Source organism: Rhineura floridana, chromosome 3, assembly GCF_030035675.1.
Source record: "Rhineura floridana isolate rRhiFlo1 chromosome 3, rRhiFlo1.hap2, whole genome shotgun sequence".
NCBI lineage: Eukaryota > Metazoa > Chordata > Lepidosauria > Squamata > Rhineuridae > Rhineura > Rhineura floridana.
Window position 1 is genome coordinate 227,824,937 of NC_084482.1, and position 24,654 is coordinate 227,849,590.

Genomic DNA, 24,654 nt, shown 5'->3' on the forward strand with positions numbered 1-24,654 from the left:
TCCCTGCTTTAAAGACTAACTCAGTCCTTATGGGATTGAGTAGATCCTTTGTTTTAAGGGACAGTTCAGGTCCCACCCCCAGCAGGGAGATTCAGCGCACGAGAGATGACAGATCTAGGAGATCAGCCAGAATTACAAAAAAACCCAAATGGGACCCCCCTTTCCCTTCCCCCCCAAAAAAGGAGACATGAAAGGTGTAAGACATGTGGGGCTCTGGAGGGAGAGGCTTTGTCTCTGCCAAGGGCCTTCTCCAGCCCCTCCATGGCATCCAAAAGTCTGCATCTTCAGAGCAAGGACAGGCCGACCCTCATGGGGGGGGAGATGCTTCTCCTCCACATCGGGGATACCCACGGAGCAGTGAAGTCTAGCTGATGAGCACTGGAGGTTGAGAAGAGAGAGAAAGGAATTAATCAACTAGGGGGTGAGGAGGGAGGATAACCCCTGCTGGACTTTGAACCCTCAGATGTGGGGACGGGTCAAAATCCTCACCGTGATTCTCTCTCTTTCCCCAAAACTCTTCCCCGAGCAACAAAAAATTAGCTTTACTTATTTATTGTAAAATATGGATCTGCCCCTTTCCCAGGAAAAGTCTGTCCAAATCAAACAATAAAAACTAGGAGTATAAAAAAAATCAGTACTGCAGAAGATAAAAAGCAAAAACAGCTTAATTCAGGGATAGCCAACCTGGTGCCCTCTGGCTCTTGCTGGATTACAACTCCCATCATCCCTCCCCACCGGCCATGTGACTGTGTGTGTGGGGGGGTCCCTAATCCACCTGAGGCAAGATGTGGAGAGTGTCAGGTGAGGCACTGAGCCGGCAAGGGAGGCAGAATTGGGGGGGTTGAATGGTTCCCCCAGCAGAGAAGGGGATGAGGGGGCAGAAGAAGGTCCTTCTCCAGATAGACCTCAAAGAGGGCAGAAAACCCACCTTCCCCTGAGGGCCGAATATCCGCCCTGGACTCTGCACTGGCCCTTGCGAAGCAGCTCTGACCAACACCCTCCAGGGTGGGAAACTCTCCTGCAGACCCACTTCCAGAAGGCAAAAGTGGAGTGTGTGTGCAGGGGGGGATTGTTTTTTTCAATTGAAGCCCCCTCCCACTCCATCTAGAGAGTCTGTGGGTGAAAAAGCAAAGGGCCCCCACAGCAGCTGGGGAAAGGGAGGGAGGGGGAGGGTGGAAGAGCCAAGAGAAAAGTTACCTGCAGGCTGAGGGATGGATCGCCCTGGGGGGGAGGAGAGAAAGACTCAGTCAGGATGGAATAGTCCCCCCCAAGACCCCTCCCCTGGGAACACCCGCCCCACCCCCAGATCAAAAGAACCCAATCAAGAGACAACCATTTTGTACAAAATAAAGCTCTCCCACTTGTGTCCACTTATGCAGTCTAAAACGTCAAGAAATGGAGGACATCCGGGGTGTGGAGGGTGCGCAGGATAGAACCATGTCTCCCCAAATGACAAAAACTAGAGTGGGAGACATCTTGCCCTCTCACCTTCCCATCACCACCCAATGCCCACAATCACACAAATCCCTCCCATTTCCTTCAACTGCACCCTTTGGACCAGCCATGGGTAACACAACGGCCCTTCGCTCTGCACGGAGGGAGCATTGGTCAGCTGCTGCAGTGATTTTTGGTCAAGTGGGCAGGAAAATGGACCTGAAGAGTTCAGCACAAGGACCCTGAGAGAGAAAGGCATCCAGAACCGGAAGGAGCGTTCTGTTATTCCCAAGTATAAAAGGACTGAACGAGTCTCAAGAGATGCTGCATGTGATTCTGACTCTGTTTAGGCTAAACTCTGCCCACGTCTTAGACACCAAGAGGGACCTCCTAGGAGTGGAGAAGGAGCAAGGACAGGAGGGGAGTCTAGAGCCAAGCCCAGTTCCCCCCAGATTCAGGACCCCCCATCAGCCCCCCACCTCCCTCATCACCTTTCTTGTTCTTCAGGTAGAGGGTGAGTCCGGTTGCCACAAAGACCAGCCCCAGCACGATCCCCACAATCCCCGTCCACATCTTGCTCTTGGCGGAGTCCGACTGTGGCTCTGGAGACACAAAGCAAAGAAAGCCTTGACTGAGGAAAGGCAGGCCTGGGATCAGACCACAAGGGGAGCATCCTTAACCCCCATGGAGGCCTTGGCCCCGGAATGCCCCTTTCCAAAAGAGTCTGCCTCCACTCCAGGAGATAAGGAAGATGGATCAGGGCTGTCCTACCCCACTGCACGGTGACGGGGCCCTCGAAGCTGGTGTGGTCCACCTGACAGGCATAGACGTCTCCGCGTTCTGGCTGCGCCTCCAGCATCACCTGGATCTGGAATGTCCAGTCCCCGTTCCGGGTGACGTCTGTGGTCCACACTCTGGTCTCCTCCTTCCCGTTCCTGAACCACTTGATCTCGATCTTTGGAGGGAAAAAGCCGGCCACGGTGCAAATCAGCAAAGTGTTGTGCGATGAGGAGTCATCCTCTGTGGGGATGATCTTCACCTTGGGCTGGACTGTTGGAGGGGGAGAGAGAGAGAATATTTGTGAGGGGGCTTCAGAGACTGAGGGAGGGGTAGACATGGAGAATTCAAGGGAGGGAGGGAGGGAGGGAGGGAGGGAGGGAGGGATAGTGAGAGCATCTTCCATCCATCATCCCCAGTAGACACTCAGTGAATCCTTCCCTCCTAACACCATAACCAACCTGTTTGTTCTCTGTATCATGCCCCAGCTTCCCTTGGTGGCCAGACTAAGAGTCAGATAATAGGTGACGCTCACTTGTCTACAGCTTTTCTGGAATTTGTAAAATATCTACACACAAACACAAACAAAGAGGAAAGCACAAAAGGAGGACTACAGCTGAACATCAAAAAGACTAAAGTAATGACAACAGAAGATTTATGTAACTTTAAAGTGGACAATGAGGACATTGAACTGGTCAAGGATTATCAATACCTTGGCACAGTCATTAACCAAAATGGAGACAACAGTCAAGAAATCAGAAGAAGGCTAGGACTGGGGAGGGCAACTGTGAGAGAACTAGAAAAGGTCCTCAAATGCAAAGGTATATCACTAAATATTAAAGTCAGGATCATTCAGACCATGGTATTCCTGATCTCTATGTGTGGATGTGAAAGTTGGAAAGTGAAAAAAGCGGGTAAGAGAAAAATCAACTCATTTGAAATGTGGTGTTGGAGGAGAGCTTTGCGGATACCATGGACTGCGAAAAAGACAAATAATTGGGTGTTAGAACAAATTAACCAGAACTATCACTAGAAGCTAAAATGATGAAACTGAGGTTATCATACTTTGGACACATCATGAGAAGACATGATTTACTAGAAAAGACAACAATGCTGGGAAAAACAGAAGGGAGTAGAAAAAGAGGAAGACCAAACAAGAGATGGATTGATTCCATAATGGAAGCCACAGACCTGAACTTAGAAGATCTGAACAAGGTGGTTCATGACAGATGCTATTGGAGGTCACTGATTCATAGGGTTGCCATAATTCTGATCAACTTGGAGGCACATAACAACAACCAACAATGGTCTGGTTACAGGTGTGGTGGTTAGTTTTGCCTACAGCAACAGCACATGTTTTTACCCCCACTTTAGTCAGGCCCAAAGTTGGCGGAAATACATCTGGTTTATGTTGCAGGCTCCTGGGATATGTATGGGAGCCTATAGCTGGCCAGTGGGGCAGTTGAGTGGGTGGGGGCGAAGGGGGGTTCTGAGAAAGAGGAACTGGATAAATAAATTGAACGGAAATTGCGAGATGATATGGTGAGTAATTTGGGTTTTGCTGGTGGTGGTATAATTAAATGGCAGACAGTTTATTATTTTAAATGCTTGATTTTTGCTGTGTAACATTAAATATTAGAGGATTAGGGAATATTATTAAGAGATGGAGGATCTTCCCACTCTCAACATTGGCAAGCTCTGTGGATTTTCAGTTACAAGCTATCTGTAGAGACCCTGATGGAAGATGTATTTTTGCTAGAGGATTGTTGGAGGGGAGGTTATTCTCAGTGGCATCACTGTATGCTCCAAATACATGTCCATTCTCTTTTTTATGTAAGATTCTTAAAAAATTAACCAAATTTGCAAAAGAAACCAGTGTTATTATAGGGGGAGATTTGAACATGGTCTGCGATGCAAATATACATCTATCCACAAGGGGGCAGAGAGGGCCTGTAAGAGAGAGAAATCAATTATTACAACTATTAACACAATTTGATTTGTCTGATGCCTGAAGACAGGTCAACCCGGGGATCAGTGATGATTCATATTTTTCTTCAAGGTATAAATCTCTTTCCCAGCTGAATCATGTATTAATATCTGCCCCCTGCTCTCACATTTGTGGTCAGCAGACATAATGCCAAGGACAGTGTCACGCCATGCAGTGGTTGTAGTGGTACTTTGACGTTTGCAATTCACTCCCGCTCATCCAATCTGGAGGTTAAATCCAAATTTAATGGCCTCTCAAGACTCAGTTCAAAATATAACAGCATTAAAGGAACATTTTGAAGTTAACATAACTCCAGATACAGCACTTACCACAGTTTGGGATCCTACGAAAGCAAAATCAGAGGAGTATGCATAGCAGAAGAAGCAAAGAAGAAGACAAATTGCAGATCCTATTAGGTCTCAATTATTAAAAGATATATTGAGTCTGGAACAGCATTATAAACAAAGGGGTTCTAGAAGGATCTTGCATATATTAGAGATCCAACCTAAAGAACTTGAAGACTTGGAAACTAATAAAATGGCCACTTCTTTACTGTATGTTCGACAACAGTATTATGAGGCAGGGAAGAAACATTCTAAACTATTATCTAATGCATTAAAAAGAAACAAAATTTAAATAAAAATATATCCTTTAACAAACAAATCAGGCAAAGTGATATGTGATTGGGAAAAGATTAATTTACAATTTGCGGGCCTGCCCCCGAATTCAGATTTTTTGGGGGGAGGTCCACAGAGAATACTCAAAATTACAGGGGAAAAGATTGTATGTTCTGCTGAGTTATTTCTATTATCCATATTTGAAGATCAGAATGTGAATATTAAATTTAAGAATTGATATCTTCACTGCTTCTGGCGGCACATGAGACAGTGGTTCAAAGATGGAAAGAATTAAAAGACTTGAACAGATTGGCATGGATGAACAATGTATGGAAGATTGCCTTACTAGGGAACATGACTTGTTCACCTCTCTCGAGCATTGGAAGAGACAGACAACTTCAGTGCTATATGGTGGAACTTTATTACATGTGTCTCAGAAGTGATTTACAAGGACATTTGTCGGTCGCAGCAAAACGTATATAGTATCATAGAATCATAGAGTTGGAAGGGGCCTTGTAGGCTCACAGCAGGAAATCCACAGCTAGAGCATCTCCCGCAGATAGCTGTCCAGCCTCTGCTTGAATGTAAATGTAAATGTAAATTTAATTTTTAGGTCGCCTATCTGGCCGAAGCCACTCTAGGCGACGTAAATATTAAATTTCAATAAAATACAATACAATAAATACAATAAAATACAATATAATCAACCGTAACAAAAATAACAACATATGCAGTACACAACAATGGGCATTCAGTATGTAATTAGCCCATCCCGGCAGTCCCAAAGGCCTGTCCAAACAGCCACATTTTTAAGGCTCGGCGGAAGGTATCCAGGGAAGGGGCATGCCGAAGATCGAACGGGAGGGAATTCCAGAGAGTGGGGGCCGCCACCGAAAAAGCCCTCTCTCTAGTCCCCACCAACCTAGCTGCTTTTGTTGGTGGGATTGAGAGAAGGCCCTGCGTGGCTGATCTTGTTGGGCGGCATAATTGGTGATGCTGGAGGTGCTCCTTCAGATAAACTGGGCCGAAACCGTATAGGGATTTAAAGGTTAACACCAACACCTTGAATTGGGCCCGGAAAACTACTGGAAGCCAGTGTAGATTAAATAATACTGGCGTAATATGATCACGGGGATGACTGTTTGTAAGTAAACGAGCCGCCGCATTCTGTACCTGTTGAAGTTTCCGGACCGTTTTCAAGGGTAACCCCATGTAGAGCGCATTGCAGTAGTCTAATTGAGAGGTGACCAGGGCATGTACTACCAGTGGGAGCTGATGAACAGGGAGGTAGGGTTGCAGCCTACGTATGAGGTGTAATTGGTACCAGGCTGCCCGGCTCACTGCCGAAATCTGAGCCTCCATGGACAGCCTGGAATCAAGAACAACCCCAAGGCTGCGGACCTGGTCCTTCAGGGGTAATTGTACCCCATTAAACCTCAGGTCAACAGGACCCAACCTTCCTCTGTCTCCCACAAGCAGCACCTCGGTCTTGTCAGGATTTAGCTTCAGCCTGTTCCTTCCCATCCATCCACTCACGGATTCCAGGCACTTGGACATGGTCTCCACAGCCAACTCTGGTGAGGACTTAAACAAGAGATAGAGCTGAGTGTCATCTGCATATTGGTGACACCGCAGCCCAAATCTCCTGATGATGGATCCCAGCGGCTTCATATAGATGTTGAATAGCATGGGAGAGAGGATAGAACCCTGTGGCACTCCACAAGTGAGAGGCCAAGAGTCTGAAACCTCATCTCCCAATGCTACCTGTTGATGCCTGTCAGAGAGAAAGGAACAGAACCACCGTAGAACAGTGCCTCCTATTCCCAGTCCTTCCAGGCGATCCAACAGGATACTGTGGTCGACAGTATCAAAAGCCGCTGAAAGATCCAGGAGGACAAGAAAGGTGAATTCTCCCCTATCTAATGCCCTCCTCATATCATCCACCAGAGCGACCAAGAGTGTTTCAGTTTCATGTCCAGTCCTGAAACCTGATTGGTATGGATCCAGATAATCCGTTTCATCCAAGTGTGCTGACAATTGGTTAGCCACCACTCACTCAATGATCTTGCCCAAAAATGGCAAATTCGAAACTGGGCAAAAGTTGTTCAAAACTTGGGGATCCAAGGAGGACTTCTTTAAGATAGGCTTTATAATTGCCTCCTTGAGGGCCAGTGGCATTACACCCTCCGCTAAGGATGCATTTACCACCGCCATAATCCCTTCACCCAGTTTCTCCTTGCAATTCACAAGGAGCCATGATGGGCAAGGATCAATCAGACAAGCGGTAGGCTTCACAGATGAAAGCACCTTGTCCACTTCCTCAGAAAGGAGAGGCTGAAACCGATCCCACTGGATCGGATTGCAAGTGGTCAACTCTGGTTAATTTACTGCATCCACGGCGTACGGAATTGAAGACATCCAGCGAAGGGGATCCCACCACCTCCCTAGGCAGTCGGTTCCATTGCCGAACTGCCCTTACTGTCAAGAAGTTCCTTCTAATGCCCAATCTGAATCTATGCTCCTGCAACTTGAAACCATTAGACCTAGTCCCACCCTCAGGGGCAGCAGAGAACAAATCTGTACCCTCCTCTATGTGACAGCCCTTCAGGTACTTAAAGAGTGCAATCATGTCACCCCTCAGCCTTCTCTTCACCAGACTGAATATGCCAAGTTCCTTCAACCTTTCCTCATAAGACTTGTTCTCCATACCAGCTATCATCCTCATTGCCCTCTTCTGAACCCACTCTAACTTGTCTACATCTTTCTTAAAATGAGGCATCCAGAACTGAATGCAGTATTCCAGATGAGGCCTGACTAATGCAGAATATAGTGGGACTATTACTTCCCTCGACCTGGAAACTATAGCTCTGTTTATGCAGCCCAAAACTGTGTTTGCCTTTTTTGCCGCAGCATCACACTGCTGGGTCATGTTCAATTTATGATCCACTACAATTACAAGGTCCTTCTCACACGCACTACTGCTAAGCTGGGTATTTCCCATCCTGTACCCATGCATTTTGTTTTTGTGGCCTAAATGCAGAATCCTGCATTTGTCTTTAATGAATTTCATTTTATTAATTTCAGCCCAATTTTCTAGTCTATCCAGGTCCCTTTGGATTTTATTCCTGTCTTCCATTGCGTTAGCTATCCCTCCCAGTTTCGTATCATCCGCAAACTTCATAAGGCTTCCCTCCACCCCGTCATCTAAGTCATTGATAAAAATGTTGAAGAGTATCGGCCCCAGGACAGAACCCTGTGGCACTCCACTCAAGACCTCCTTCCAGTCCGAAGCAGAGCCACCGACGACCACTCTTTGAGTACGGTTTTCCAACCAGTTGTGAATCCACCTGACAATATTTCCATGTAGTCCGCATCTGACTAGTTTGCTAATCGAAAGGTCATGGGGGACTTTGTCAAATGCCTTGCTGAAATCTAGATAGATGACATCTACAGCATTTCCACCATCTACTAAGCTAGTGACCCGATCAAAAAAAGAGATGAGATTAGTTTGACAGGACTCCAGGTTTGAAATAACCCTAAGAATTATTGTGTAAAATGTGCCCCTATGTTCTACTCACATGTTGATCAGATTATTCACAGCCCATCATTCAGAAACATTCAGGATACATCATCTGGAGATGGGCTAGAGTGCTTGTCTATATCTTTCTTAAAATGAGGCACCCAGAACTGAATGCAGTATTCCAGATGAGGCCTGACTAATGCAGAATATAGTGGGACTATTACTTGGTGAATGGTGAATCATGGAATTAATTCTGCCCTTCTCAGGGGGATTGAGGGTGGGAGGGAGGAGGGTAGTTTATATTTTGAAGGGGGTTGTTAAAACATGAAACATATAATGTATAGGGCTACTACGACGTAAGGTGAATTATGTTGTAATGTTTTAAATGGAAAGGTTGGTATATGTAAAGTGTAAAGAGTTGTTCTTTAATAAAACCCTATTATGAAAAAAATCATTTGCACCATTGGGTGGAGGTCTAAAACTGTTGCAACTAAGGCTCTAGCCACGTTACACTTTTCAAAACCATTTTGAAATGGAACCAGACTGAAAGGAATGAAAGGATATCTTCTTCAACTTTTTAACCATCTAGGGAAGAAATACCCCCCAGGCACACACACACACACAATTTTCCAGCTCCCCATTGCCTGGGCTGAGTTAGTAAGGGGTCTCATTCGGCTTCCTGGGCCTTGGGGAGCCAGCTCACTCCCCTCTCTGCTGCTTCCCAGGTGCTGCCCTGGACCAGGTTGGGCTGCTGCACAGCTGAGGCCCAAAGGCCCAGGGACACCCACCAGATGCATTAATAGCCCCCAACCCCTACAGGGGCTGCTTGAGCTCTATAGGGGAGGCGGATATCAGTGTTGCCAACGAGAACTGTTTTTCTCACCAGACCCACGCCCCAAATCCACCAGAATCTGACCTTGACCCACTAGACACCATGTTTGATAACACATTTGACACCCTTGTGAGGAATTGCTTAACAAGGTGGATGACAGAAGTTTAAAGTCCTAGCAGTCATTGGTGTGTTCTATTTAAGTTTGGAACTGCAGGTAGAAATGTGTGTGTGTGGCTTTTAGATCTGAGAGAAGTACGGAGATTTTGCATTCCTAGGTGGGGTGTGTGTGTGGGGGGGTTGGCTACTCTGAGAACAGGATGCTGGACTAGGTGGGCCTTTGCCTGATCCAGCAGGCTCTTCCTTTGATGATGATAAGATGTACTGTTTATACAAAGGTCCCTCATTGGTGAGGCAGGTGCATTCTGTGCATGCTCAGGACATTTATTTCTGAGGCTTATAGTTCCTAATGATGTCTCCTTTGGTGGTGCTTAGCCTGCCTCACACTTTGATTGGGTAGAATAGGGGCTGCACATTTTCCTTCTGTCAGTCAGTCAACTGGCAAGAACCTCCTCGTTCTCTATACCTTAAAAAAAACAAGCACACCAGAGGATCAGGAGACTTGACTTATCTCCAAAATACAATATCCAAAAGTAGAATTTTGGCAAGACAGTTTCATGAAATACATAATAGCGGGGGGGGGATTAAATGGAAGAATTTGTGAAAAACAGCAGATGCTGACCATAAAACGTTTGACAAACACCAGATTTCCCACTAGCCACTAAAATTCGCCGCCAGTCATGTGTGTGAAAACATTACATTTTAGTGGGGAAATCATTAAACTGACTCCAATGGGAGAGATGCTCTGCCATGCAGATCAAAAGAGCTCCTTCCCACCTCGCCTTCCTCCAACTGCAAACCCTTCGAACTCTTACCTTTGCTGTGTTTACAGAGGAGAACTTCAGGGGCCACATCCCTCCTGCCCCCTTGTCCTCCCCTCTGCTCTGCTCCAGACAAACTTCTCACACTCAAACTTCTTGTTAGCAAAATGCAAAACTTTGTGTCCTCCTTCTGCCGGGGTGACTTTGCCCTGCCCCCTCTTTGGATGCCTAAACTGCATTTCAGAAAGCAAACCTGAAGTTTGAAGTTACTGTAATGCAGGAAATTTGGGGACCGAAGGAAAATTTCATTTGGCGGGCAGAATTATCATTTGGGGGGCAGAATTATCATATGGGGGCAATGCCCTCATTTGCCCCCCTGTCGGTTCCCCCCTTTCTTGCCTCCCCTCCCCTGACCCCCCTCCCCCTCCCATTCTTCATCTGGTTCCAGGTGCGGAGGGAGGGGGCAGAGCCAAGGGGGTGGGGTGGGGGAGCTTCCGGAAGGGGACAGCCTTCGCCCCCCACTTTTGGGTCTCCCCATCCCCTTCTATTTTTTTTTTCAATAATTTTTATTCAGATTTTCATAAAACATACAAGACAAAATCATAAAACATTCAAAGACAAAAAACAAAATCAAAAATAGTTAAACAAAAAGAAAAAAAGAAAAAAAAAACAAAAATAAAAAATAAAGAGTAAAATATTGACTTCCCATTTGTCAAAGATCAAATCAGTTATAAGTCTATAATATATAACAATCCTGTCTCTTAAGTCATATTATAAAATCACTTTCCTCCAGTAGTTATCTTACTTAATCATCAAATCTCATAAACATTACTTTATTCTTTCCACAAAAAGTCAAAGAGAGGTTTCAATTCTTTAAGAAATATATCTATCAATTTTTTTTTCCAGATAAGCATATCGATTAATCCATCTCATTACTAATTATGATAATCTTATTGTCATAACCATAGTCAAAATAAACATTTCAATTAATCCATCACATCAGAATCTGTTAGGTTCAATAATTTCAGTAGCCATTGTTCTATTATCTCTATTAGTTCCATTTTCCATCTTCCATCTTCAGTAGTCTTGTTAAGTCCAGTAATTTCAATATCCAATCTTCCATTATCAGTATTCCATAATAATCTTGCTGTCAAAACCATAGTCATATAGTAAGAGTCTGATGGGGTCTCCCCATCCCCTTCTAGACTCACTCAGCGTCCTGCTCGCATGAAGGGCGTGCCGACCTTTCCCCAGTTGCGCGGGCGGCAGAAGCGCCAGGTGTCTCCCCCGGCTCCCCCACTTACTCTTCCTGCGGGAGGAGAAGCCCTCAGCGAGGATGCCGCAGTTGTGCCGGCAGAAGCCCTCTACGTCGGCCATCGCGTTGCGCAGTCTGGCCTTGTCCTTGTTCCAGGCTTCCACGTCGCGCTCGCCCAGCTCGGCCACGGCCACGAACCTCCCTCGGTCGCTGTCGAAGTAGAGGAGCTCCTGCCGGTCCCAGAAGAACCTGTGCAGGAGGCGGATGCGCTGCAGCGTCCCGTTGGCGGAGGAGGCGGAGAAGTGGCACTCGGCCTTCTTCTGGAAGAGGAAATGCTCTGGGGGGGAGAGATGGGGAGGGGGTCAGGCGGATGCAGAGGCAGCTGTTCTCCTGGCGAGGTGGAGGAAGGGCCGGAGGGGCGAGGCGAGGGCCGGCCGGAGGGGCACGTCCCTCGGGAGGGATCCTTCCGCTCCCCCCTCTAGAAAAGTCTCTTTTCCAGCAAGAGGGAAGAGCCCGTCGGGATCCAGAACGGGGGGGAGGACGCAGAGCAGCGCTTCCTTTCTTTCCTTTCTTAAAAAAGAATAATTGAATTCTGGTTTTTACCTTTGCCTACAATAAGTGCTCCCCATCAAAGCAAAAAAGGAGAAATGCAAAGGGAACAAAAGTACGAAACATTCTAGAAGAAGGAGGATTCCTCTGACACGACTGGGGTTAGGAAAAACTCATGTTACAGAAGCCTTCAGGGGGGAAGTATGGAAAAAATGAAATGATTTTTTTTAAACTTTGATTTTTCTCAGGCTGCCATGCACGCTGGGGATTTGCTGTTTTCCCCTTTTGGAGCGATACGTATTTTCGCCCCTGGGAGCAAAGTTAATAGAAATGGGGCCTCCACTTTTGTAACTCCCCCGCGGAGAATCGCTCAGAGATTTCTTGGCATTGTTTTCCCTGTCATTTCCTTTATTAAATTTAGAATTGTTTTCCAAAAGGATTTTACTTTGGCACAACTCCAGAAAACATGAACAAAGTCTTCTACATCTCCAACAGCACAACTTTGGATAAAACCTTTTGCTTAGCCTGGGTGGTGTTAAGCACTATTGGTCAATTGCTTTAAAGAACTTTCCTTTCAGATTCGGATTTGATAACGCAATTGGGATGTTCTTAAATAGCCAACTCTGCTCTTCTTCTGATATGGGCAAATGAAATTTCTCTAAATATGAACTCCATTTCCTTTGGTATGTTGGGTGTAATTGTCGTATTTTCAGTAAGGAGAGAATCTGATATATTTTAGCAACAGCTGTCCTTTTCTCCGGCTAAAATAAGAACATTTCAAAGATAGTAGATGAACATGGAACTCTGTCGCTTGTGTTGATCTCCTATGTGTCTTAATTGGAAAAACTGAAAAAATGGAGGTCTCTCGTTATTCAAAATTGCAACCATGTTTTCATAGGAAATCATAGATCCTTGTTTAAACCAGTTGCTTCAGTAAAGCATTTTCCCCCCATAGGTGATGAGCGATTCTTTGTTGTACTTGATTATTTACAAATTTATTTCTCAAAATTGAGGTCAAAGGGGAGAAACCAGGAGGTAACTTTTGTACGCCATTGAGCCATTCTTTAAATATTGTGTTTGTAGATGTGAGGAAATGTTATTTGCTGATCATTGTTTTTGGCTTAAACCATAATATTTGCTATAGTTTTTTACCCTACAGTTCTTGCTCAGCTTTTAATAATATATTCACTAACAGCTTATGAGAACTCTGAGAGAAAAAAGTCCAAAAGGGCTCTCAGGTTTCGCTCTCTCTTTTTACACTTTGAACTCTCTGTTCTCTCTGACTGTTTTGTGTATCGCCATGAAAATTGAGAGGGTTGCTTAGAAAGCGTTTCTGTGTTCAGGACTGTAAGTCTTGTAAGATTTTGTTTTAAAATGAGCTTATGGGAAGCATCAGAATGGCATGGGGGGTATTTTCAATTTCACATTGCAGAATGTGAAAAATCCACGCTGGCTATAGGATACAGCCACTCTTGTCTACTTAGACTTTCAAAAAGCGTTTGACAAGGTACCTCACCAAAGACTTCTGAGGAAGCTTAGCAGTCATGGAATAAGAGGAGAGGTCCTCTTGTGGATAAGGAATTGGTTAAGAAGCAGAAAGCAGAGAGTAGGAATAAACAGACAGTTCTCCCAATGGAAGGCTGTAGAAAGTGGAGTCCCTCAAGGATCAGTATTGGGACCTGTACTTTTCAACTTGTTCATTAATGACCTAGAATTAGGAGTGAGCAGTGAAGTGGCCAAGTTTGCTGACGACACTAAATTGTTCAGGGTTGTTAAAACAAAAAGGGATTGTGAAGAGCTCCAAAAAGATCTCTCCAAACTGAGTGAATAGGCGGAAAAATGGCAAATGCAATTCAATATAAACAAGTGTAAAATTATGCATATTGGAGCAAAAAATCTTAATTTCACATATACGCTCATGGGGTCTGAACTGGCGGTGACCGACCAGGAGAGAGACCTCAGGGTTGTAGTGGACAGCACGATGAAAATGTCGACCCAGTGTGCGGCAGCTGTGAAAAAGGCAAATTCCATGCTAGGGATAATTAGGAAAGGTATTGAAAATAAAACAGCCGATATCATAATGCCGTTGTATAAATCTATGGTGTGGCCGCATTTGGAATACTGTGTACAGTTCTGGTCGCCTCATCTCAAAAAGGATATTCTAGAGTTGGAAAACGTTCAGAAGAGGGCAACCAGAATGATCAAGGGGATGGAGCGACTCCCTTATGAGGAAAGGTTGCAGCATTTGGGGCTTTGTAGTTTAGAGAAAAGGCGGGTCAGAGGAGACATGATAGAAGTGTATAAAATTATGCATGGCATTGAGAAAGTGGATAGAGAAAAGTTCTTCTCCCTCTCTCATAATACTAGAACTCGTGGACATTCAAAGAAGCTGAATGTTGGAAGATTCAGGACAGACAAAAGGAAGTACTTCTTTACTCAGCGCATAGTTAAACTATGGAATTTGCTCCCACAAGATGCAGTAATGGCCACCAGCTTGGACAGCTTTAAAAGAAGATTAGACAAATTCATGGAGGACAGGGCTATCAATGGCTACTAGCCGTGATGGCTGTGCTGTGCCACCCTAGTCAGAGGCAGCATGCTTCTGAAAACCAGTTGCCGGAAGCCTCAGGAGGGGAGAGTGTTCTTGCACTCGGGTCCTGCTTGCGGGCTTCCCCCAGGCACCTGGTTGGCCACTGTGAGAACAGGATGCTGGACTAGATGGGCCACTGGCCTGATCCAGCAGGCTGTTCTTATGTTCTTATGTATAATTATTTCTATCTTCAAACCATTCTGACATCAAAGGCAATTTAACTGCTTAATAATACCTACTTATATTAGGTATTTCCAATCCTCCCTTACTAGTTTTTTGATACACATTCTCATTCACTGTCTTACTTGGCTTATGTGACCAAATAAATTTCAGTATTCTTTTGATTGTAATAGGAGTAATTTTATTACTTTTGAGGAGTAATTGCAATGTTTCCAGCATTACTTTGGGGCATTACTGGGGGGGAGCAGGGGAAGTCTTCTCCTCCTGTGATTCATGGATGAAAACAATGTTCCTGAAATTGGGCTTTTGCACACCATCGCTCTGCCCTCGTCCTCTGTGGGTGTTTCGGAGGCAACAAGGGAGGAGGTGTGGAGCAAGACAGGTGGAGTGGAGAAAACAATTGTTTAAAAAATGGACGGTGGTGGACGGTGAGTGAGTGCGTGTGCATGTGTGAACACTGTGTTTGCACTTAGCCCATGAACTGGCCTCTGCCTCCCTCCCTGGCTACTTTGCTGCATTTGCAGTGTTTTAACCTTTTTGCATCTCAGGGGAAATGTCTGTTTGGATGGGTGTCCTTTAGATGGTGGCAGGGCAGGGTCCAGGAGGTGGTTGAGTGCGAGAGAGATGACGCTTGCTGGATGAGAGTGGGTGGGGCTTGCACTTGGTTTGAGGCACAGAGAGCTGAGCAGTGGCCTTTGCCTCCCTCCCCACCTCCCTTACCAGCAGAGAGACCACCATTGCTATCAAATGGATAAAAATAATTATTCTACTACCTCTGTGCATGTGTTTATTTTTAATGTTGTTTTCGGCTTCTTAGGTGTGCAGCAGCCAAGACAGCACCTTAGAGGCACTCTAGTTTTTTTAAGTAATTTAACAGTAATTGTAGTGATTACTTTTGAGTAACAATAAAGTAATCAATTCCTTTCAGAGCAATTGTTCATTGTAATGGTAATGTATTCCTTTTTGGGGCCATGTAACAGTAATTGTAATTTATTCCTTTTTAAAAGTAATCTTCCAAGCTCTGGTTTTCCCAAACACAACAGTTGCAATGTTTCCCATTTTTAAAGATCCTCTTCAGTCTCCGTAGTCAGGCTTTGAGTGTTGCCTCCTGAATTGTTTCAAGGTTAGGATGTAGCCAAATACCTAAATGTCTGATTGGTTTGTTTTCCCATTGTAAACCAGTACCTCTTAGCTGTCTTTCTATTTTCCTCTTAAATATATTAATTCCAAAGCACTTGCATTTGGTTGTATTTATTTTATATCCAGAAGCTTCACTGTATGTTGAAACTGTTTGTGGCCTCTTTAAGGGGAATGGTTTGGGTGTAACACAAAGAGAAGGCTAAAGGGAAATCTTTTTATGTAACTCCCATTGAATAGTATGCGAAGTGAAAGCAACTAGGTTTTCCTGCCTTTTTCTCTCTTTTTCCCTTTTCCTCACAGTTTGTAGAAGCAGAGCTTAGTTTTGCTCTAAGCCAAGCCTGTCAGTCAATCAATATAATCAGTGTTAAAGAAGTCAAGCCTCCAAGAACCATTATTCCTGTTAGGGAGAGTTTAGCTGTTGCAATATTTTTGGGGCCGAAACTTGGGAGGGAAAGATTCAAAGAGAAGAAGACAGACTGTGCAGTAAGGTCCAAAAGAACAAGGGGACATGGCTGAGGCTCTGGAAAGGCAAAGGCGCAAGAGCAGGGGTGCAGTGGTCTGGAGTCTCGAGGGGCCTTAGACCCTTTCCTTTTTTGGGAGCAGAGTCTCTATGTCTGCAGCGCCCTGTGAGCCACCTGGCAGGAAAGGGCAGTGGGTTAGTAGCTCAGAAGAGTCTTCTGACATGCTTCCTTGTCCTTTCCTGCTGATTGGAGCCAATCGGAGTGAAAGGTGGTGTTTCACCGACTGAGATGACTCTTCTCAGTAGGAAACACACTCCCCTTTTATACTGATTGACTCATAGGGACATCTGTTTGGGAGAATGCATGCACAGGAAGGACTGAGGAGCATGGAGGTGATGACAAGGAGCAAGCTAGCAAGTGGGAGGGGGTGTGGCATGGCTATCATGAAGGGACCCCACACGTCTGGATTTGCCACTACACTACTGTGCAAGAGGGCTATAACTAGAACATTGACAATAAAACTGTTACAAAAGACAGAATGTGGACGACAGAAAACTGATGCAGATCTGGCTCTGCTTGAGGAAAGCTTAAATCAGCTTCCAGCAAAGGAGAGATTCTAAATGAGCTTTACCAAGAGCTGGTTCACACAGAGCTGTAGTGCGGGTCTGGTGCTACTCATTGCCCCTTTTAATTTGCATGGATCACACGATGCCTTGAAGGCAATCAGCAGCTAGATCTCAGTGTACCCCTTTAAGTCCATAGTAGGTCAATGTTCTTTTAATTGAAAAAGGGAAGGTAAAAACGACTTCAGTTCTGTATCTCTAGTGGTTTGTAAATGCTTTACTCAGATGCTTCCCCTCTCCACGCCCATTCCCTCCTCCTCCCTTTCCTCATGTCACTTCCTAATTGGCTGCTTTCTCCCACCCTGCAAGCCTGCATGGTCATTAGGAAGCTGTGCATTTGATCCTTTCCCTTCAGTGTGAATGAAAAGCACCATGTTTGCAGCTGGCTTTGAGCCCCCTCTGTGGACTGTGCAGAAAGAAAATGAAGGTAAAAGCAGAGTTTTAAATATGATGTTTTGCTGCCATTTGGTCCATCCCAAGACATAGAAACTGGGATACATTTTTAGTGCTTTTGTTTGCCACCCAGGAGGAATGGTGGGATATAAATCAAATAATAAATAAATGAATAAATAAATAAAATAACTGATCTTGATGAATTGGAGAAAGGTGGAAACAGCACAGGGCTACAAAGACTGCATCATAGCTGGGAAAGCTCATCCAATTCAAGCGATTAACACTGAAGATGCAAGAAGTCCCTCTTCCCAGCAAGGGCAGATCCACGGCCACTGAGGGTCAAGCTCCCCAAATGGATGACTGAAAGATTTTATGAGGACATTAGCTGCTGGTGGGGATTTTGGAGCCAGTATGGAACCTCCATTCACCAGAACACCAGGCTGGCAAAGGAGGACAAGTTTAATTACCTAAAATCCTTCCTAGGTGGGGCAGCAACCAGTGCAATTGCTGGCATGCCACAATCAGAGGTAAATTAAGATGCGGCTGTGAAAGTCCTGAGGGAAAGATTTGGCACAAGGATTATTAATGCCCAGATGGACAAGCTGCCAAACCTAAAGCAAGTAAAAAGGTCAACTGGCATCTTGGCTTTACGCCACCTCTGTGAGGCCTGTGAGACTCAAGTACGCCATGTGGAGTCCATGGGGGCTGTCTTTGATACCTGTGGAGTCTGTTGTGTCCTACACTGATGGAAATGATTCCTGAAGATACAGCGCTGGAGTTCAGCCGCAGTAGGGATAATAATAGTGATGAATGGAAGATACCAGAACTCCTGACGTTCCTCCCAAGGGAAACTGAGAGCCGAGAGCTTACCTCAGTCCTGACTAAGACTGCAGTTAAACCACGTGAGAGCGATACCCTCCCTCAAGTATAGCCAGAAGTCAAGAGCAGAAGAAAGGATTGGTCTCTGTGCCATCTGCTGTAGCACTGAGCACAATACCTCCAGAAGCAGCTGCATATTCTGCAATGCTCCTGACCACTGGGCAGATGACTGTTCAGCTCTGACACTTGGAGGAGGAAAGGAGAAGCTGAAGAAACAAGGCCGATGCTTCATATGTCTGGGGGTAAGACAGGCCAAATTCTGAAAAGCAAAGGGAATTGTTTGCTCTGGTTGTGGAAAAGGCCATCACAAGTCCATTTGTTCTCAAGAAGCAAAGGAGAACCCCACCAACAAGACCACTCCTGACGACACTGTTATGCCATCAGTCGCTCCATCTCCAGTGGACTTAAAGCCACAGAACACAGTATTACTGCAAGCTGAAAGCACATTTATACGAGAGGACATCTCCAGGGCACTAAAGCTCCCGGTGGTGGGAGAAGGGACCCTAACTATCCACTCCTTTGCCATAAAGACACCAGTGACTGCCAAAAGATGGAGAGTTAAGGTGGTATAGCACAGTGGGGAGGAGAGCCTGGCAGGGAGTCCAGACTCTGTGAGTTCAAATCCTGCTCATTTCTCCTGGATGTCAAGGGCCAGCTAAATATGAGCCCCACAGGGAGTGGCTCAGGGGTTACATGCCCTGCCACCTGTGCAGCCGTGGGCAAGCTGCATAGTCCCAAGGAGCCCAGTTGCCCCCCAGCTGGCAGTTGCGGGCAAGGAAGGGGCTGGCTTGTGCAGCTGTGGAAAGCTGAGCAGGCCCTAGCCAGCTGGGGAGAACTAGCCTCAGAGGGAGGCAATTGTAAACCCGCTCGGAATACTGCTTATCATGAACACCCTATTCATAGGGTAGCCATAAGTCGGAATTGACTTGAAGGCAGTCCCATTCATTCATTCATTCATGCAAGGCTCTGGGGGAGAAAAGGTTGAACTGGAGGCCCTGGAAATGCCACAAGTATGAGTGCCATGGTCAGGGTCCCAGGAGATGGCCTGTGCCAAGAATTAGAAGCAAGAGGCCTCCAGGTGGCAGATGCAACCTCTCCCAAGGAAATCCAAGGGCCAGAGTTAGAAGTACAGATTGGAGGAGATTATCCTTGACAGGCAGTGACAGGCCAAGTGGAACGTCTTGGAAATGAACTGGTGTCACTTGAGACTGTATTTGGATGGGCTGTTCAGGGTCCCACTACACCCCGCGTAGGCACCAGTACCACAGAGGCCGGAGTACTGAAAGTCATAACGGAGGAAGAATCCCTCATCTCCAAACAGCTGAGAGCCTTCTGGGAACTAGAATCGATTAGCATAATGGTAGAGCTGGAGGGGAAGATGAAGTGTGACAAAGAGATGCTCCAAGGGTTTGAAACTTCCATAAAATACAAGGAAGGGAGATATGAAGAACACCTGCCTTGGAAGTCAGATCAACCTGACTTACCAAACAACAACCTTGTAGTTCAGAGAAGATTCAAACAGTTAGCTAGGAAGTTCAGAACTGATCTTCTGCTCTTTAAGAGGAACAACAATGTCATTGAAGAGCACCTTCAGAAGGGCATAGCTGAAGAAGTCACCCATAGGTCTGCTTGAGACAGGCAAGGTGGTCTACTGTCTTCCTCATTGTGCAGTCATCTGGGAGGATGAGGCTACCACAAAACAGAGTAGTGTTTGATGCCTCGTCCCATGAAAGGGGGTGTCCATCACTTAATGACTGTTTACTAACTGGACCCAATCTGAACCCAGATTTGTTTGGTCTTCTAATCAGGTTCCATCAGTACAAGGTAGCTTTCACTGCAGAGATTGCAAAGGCTTTTCTTCAGACCTTAATAGCAAGTGAAAATCAGGATGCAGTAAGATTTTTGTATATGTTAGAACCACTAAACTTTGATCAAGAACCAGAACTAAAGATCCTGAGAATGACTCGAGTGTTATTTGGTTTATTGCTTTCTGCTTGCTGCTACCATAAGACATCATTTGAAACAATATCAGAAGGAACATCTGCCAGATGCTTGATTAATGCCTGTATGTCGGTGACTCATTGCCATGAAGGCCAGAGAATTGCTTTCAACACCTGGAATTGACCTCCGGAAGTGGAAGACCAGTTCTAAGGAACTTCAGACATTCTAGCAGAACAAGGAGAATGAACCCAACTTACAGCTGGAAGAACAAACTTTAGGACTTTCATCATTAAAGGTTTTAGGTCTGACATGGAAGACCGAGGCAGATGAGTTCATATTTGAGATTCATAACCTGCTATCCTATTTCAGTGACTCATACAACTACTGGAGATGAACTCAGTAAAAGGTGGAAATACCGACAGACACTGATGAATCCGTTTAGGAAAAGATAGCGACAAGAATATCTATTGGACATATGATCAGTTCATCGCAATGAAAGCTGAACTCACAGTAAATGGCATAGTTTTGATTCATGAGGATAAAATGCCCAAATACAGGTGGAAGATTGGTAGAACTGAAGAAATGTTCCAAGGACGTGACAATAGAGTTTGTGCATGTGCAGTTCGACTTCCATCTCGAGCGATTCTGAGAATGCCAATGCAACTATTATATCCATTAGAACTTGAAGAAGAGGATGAGCTTGCATGAAGTTCATTGGGCCAGAGGATGCTGAAATTGTTTGTGGTCTCTTTAAGGGGAATGTTTTGGGTGTAACACAAAGAGAAGCCTCAAGGGGTATCTTTTTATGAAACTCCTATTGAATAGTATGAAAAGTGAAAGCAACTAGGTTTCCCCGCCTCTTTCTCTCTTCTCTCCTTTTTCCTCACAGTTTGTAGAAGCAGAGCTTAGTTTTGTTATAAGCCAAGTCTGTCAATCAATCAATATAATCAGTGTCAAAGAAGTCAAGCCTCCAAGGACCAGTTTTCCTGTTAAGAAGGCCTTAGCAGCTTTTGGAATACTGTATACCTGTAACCTATCAAAAGTATTTTCAGTGGCTGGTTCTGGTTGTGTTAAAGCTAATGCTATATCATCTGCATATAACACTATATTAAATTCCTCACCGCCATTTTAGGATTTTGTTATTTGCTGATTATTTCTTATTAAAATTGCTAAAGGTTCCAAAAAATAGCGAACAATAATGGTGAGAGTGGACATCCTTGGTGAATATTTCACTTCTGCAAGATAGGTGTTGATACCTGATTGTTAACAAATACTTTTGCAGTGAGTTTTTGATATAATAAATCTATCCAAGATTTGAAAGTTCCTCCCAAGTTCTTTTCTTGAAGAGTTCTAACCAGAAATGACCATTCCACCCTATCAAATGCTTTCTCTGCATCTAAAAACATAAATATGGCTTGTAACTTCTGCTTTTGACTTAATTCTATGCAATCGACTAGTTTTTTGACATTATGTTGTAATTTCCTGTTTTTTTCTGAATCCTGTTTGGTCTGGTTTGATATAATTTGGTATTATGTTATTAAGTACTTTTGCTATAATGGAAGTCCAAATTTTTGCATCTTGGGTCAGAAGCAAGATTGGCTGATAGGCAAGCCGGGGTCTTTATCTGGCTTTGGTATAACTTCTGATACGTTTGTCTCTAGGCTTCTTAGGTCTTGTTCTGTGACTTTGGGCATGTGAGAGGAAAGAGGAAATTTCCATTAGAGGAAAGCTCTTTCTAACTCAGGTTTTATTTTACATGTTAGCTTTCAACAAATTAAGAAAATCAACCTGCACTCCATTACCCCATGGAGAGATAGTGTAGCACAGTGGTTAGAGAGCTGGATAGCGACCTGGGAGTCCCAGGTTCAAATCTCCCATACTAAGTGGTCTTAGAATCATAGAATCATAGAGTTGGAAGGGGCTTTGTAGGCCATCGAGGGTCTTGAGGGCCTGCAACGCCTCTCAGCCTAACCTACCCCACAGGGTTGTTGTGATGACAACATGGGGGAGGGGCAGACCCATGTACACCCCCTTCAGCTCTTGGGAGGAAAGTGGGGGGTATTAACGTAAACATATATCAATATAGGAGGGGGGATGAGAGAGTGTGGCTTGCGTCAAGGTAGTCCAGAGTAAGAGGTAGCAGGTGAGTCTGGTTTGGAACCCCCCAACCCCAAATTTCCCAGGCAGGACACACTCCAGTTCCAGCAAAGGTCATTCTGCTCAGATGCACCCCCACAGGAGATTTGGAGGGGCAACAGCATCTGGCCTGGCTTCCGCCCACCCTTTTTGCTTCTCCCCCAACCCACAGGAGAGTTCCGGGGAACTTCAAGGCTTCCTCAGAGATAGGTCAAGATGAACCATTTGATGGGGGGGGACCAGACACATAGGTGGAGGTAGGGGACCCCTGACCCCCTAAAATGTTTCTGGCTGCCCTAAATATTTTTCCAAAAAATAAATAATCTGGACACTACTTTTTTGTGTGCCCCCTTGAACCTTTAGGCTGGCTCCATGCCTGGGGGGAACAAAGACTGCCTCAGAAAGGGGTGGGTTTCCTTCCTTTACAGCTTTTGAAGCAGAGGCTGGATTCCCCCTCCCCCTGGGATGCTGGAACAGTGGATTCCCTGCAGTATCTGTGTGTTGGACTGGATGACCTTTGAAGTCCCTGTCAGGACTGAAAGAGGACTAAAAGTGACCCTCTCTCTTCCAGGGCAGCTTCTGAGTAAAGGGGGGAGCTTTAAGCCTGCGGTTGATGATTGTGAATAAGGCCTGTGGGGCGACCGTGGAAGTCTGGAGAAAGGTGTGGGGCAGCCTGGAGGGGGAGGGACAAGTGGGTTGGGTGGGAATGTGAGCCTGCAGGGACATCGCTCAGGGACTGGAGCACCTGGTCTGCATGCAGAGGGTCCTTGGTTCAGAGGCATCTCTGGGAAGGAGGACCCTTCTCTGCCATAGACCCTGGACAGCCACCCCTGCCAGTCCATGCAGGCAGTCCTGAGCTGGGCAGGCAGATGGCTTGACTCCTATGACCCCAAGCGAATGTGGGGGGGGGCTTAGGTGATTAGGGGTGGGATTCCGGGCTGGGGAAAGAGTCTGCCTAAAGGTTCACTGGGGCAGGGTTTTTTTTGTAATAAACTTAGTTGCTTTTTGTGGAAAACATAGCAGGGAAGGGGCACCGTAGGCCTCCCCCTCCGCTATGGGTCAGGGGGAGGTTGATGAAGGGAGTCAGGTTCAGGTCCCTTGAAGTGGGGAGGGCTCTGCCCCGCTTTCACTCATTACTGAGAAGGGGCAAGAGGAAGACGTTGGGAGATTACAGAGATTCATTTTATGGAGTTGCTAATTTGTTACGGCGCATCTCTTTGTGGGACCCTTTGGCCGCGAAGGGAGGATCGCTCTGCCCTCGGCTCTCCTGTCCTGGGAGGGTCCTGGGGGCTTTTTAATGAGGCAATATTGGGGGTTACTGGTAAGCCGACTTGGAAGGATTTATAGCCTGAATGGCGAGATATAAATAATTGCAATAAATGAGCAAATAAACAAATAACTCCTTCCCACCCCAAAAAAACCCGAGCTGCTGTTTCTGAGTGGGAGGAGGACGCTGCCCCCTCCTCCTCCAGCCCCAGCAGGAGCCCCTTTGCTGCTGCCCCACTGATGGGGCACTCTGGACTTCCCTCTTACTCCGCCCCACCTGGGATCTCTGCTCACCTGGCGGCTCCTCCACGCCCAGCACCTCCGGAGGGGAGACCAGCACCGCCAGCACTGCCGCCCCAAGGAGGACCCCCAAGTCCAATCCGCAGGAGCCCCCCATCATCTCGCAGCCGACTCCGCAGTGGGACTTTCTCCGCTCAGCCCCGGGAGAAACTCTGCCCAAGCCCCGCCCCTCCACCCTGGGGATTGGGCAGGGACCAATGGGGCTCCGATCCGAGGCGGCGTCATCGGTCGCCAGGCAGGGGAGACCAGAAAACGTCCCTTTCAGGCACTTGTCAAGAAAAGGGCAAAACTGAGTTTTATTTGCGCTCTCTGCTCTTCCTACATTTGCGAGGTGAGCAATTTCCCCCTTAGCTTATTCTGATGCATTCCTAATTATTTATTCCGCGTTCATAAATACGTCACTGGGAGCCTTCCAGACAACCTGACTGAAGGGTGGGCTAATCGGAGGCTGTGACCCATTTGCTAAGCGGCCCCTTATCGGAGCCCCCCCCCCCCAGAGATCCCCTCCCAGCCTCCACTCCAGGAGCCACTTCGGGGTGGGGTGGGTGGGGTGCTTTTGCTCTGCCCTGTTTGTAAGACCTGCGTGGTTTACTCTAGAGGGGCAATGCGTGGCTTTTTTTGGCGGGGATGAAGTTTCATTTTTCTGTTTCTTTTTGTAAATATATATTTGTTTGCTCGATACGTTAAATATTTTTTTTTGCTGTATTTATATTTTGGTGGCCTCTGGCTTTAACCAATAAAGTTTTATTCACACATGAAAAATCCATAATAGTAAGGACGATTCGGGGGAGCGCTTTGCTCAGAGGGTAGAACCAGCCCCCCATCCCACCAGTCCAAAGAAACAACTCCCCGTCCAGTCTTCCTGCTTTCAGTCTGAAGCCCGTTCCCTGGAGGAA

At 45.9% G+C, this 24,654-nt stretch overlaps 1 protein-coding gene across 1 annotated transcript; it reads right to left on the reverse strand.

The window, feature by feature from the left end:
• Nucleotides 1–349: 349 nt before the first annotated feature.
• On the reverse strand, nucleotides 350–23,895 carry LOC133379094 (H-2 class II histocompatibility antigen, E-S beta chain-like). Its single transcript, XM_061613705.1, has 7 exons — nucleotides 23,753–23,895; nucleotides 11,189–11,637; nucleotides 10,191–10,278; nucleotides 2,206–2,484; nucleotides 1,926–2,036; nucleotides 1,198–1,221; nucleotides 350–378 (listed from the first exon to the last, which is right to left on the reverse strand). The coding sequence occupies exons 1-7, from the start codon at nucleotides 23,856–23,858 to the stop codon at nucleotides 365–367; spliced, it is 1,071 nt and encodes a 356-aa protein (XP_061469689.1). The 5' UTR covers nucleotides 23,859–23,895; the 3' UTR covers nucleotides 350–364.
• Between the last annotated feature and the right edge of the window lie 759 nt (nucleotides 23,896–24,654).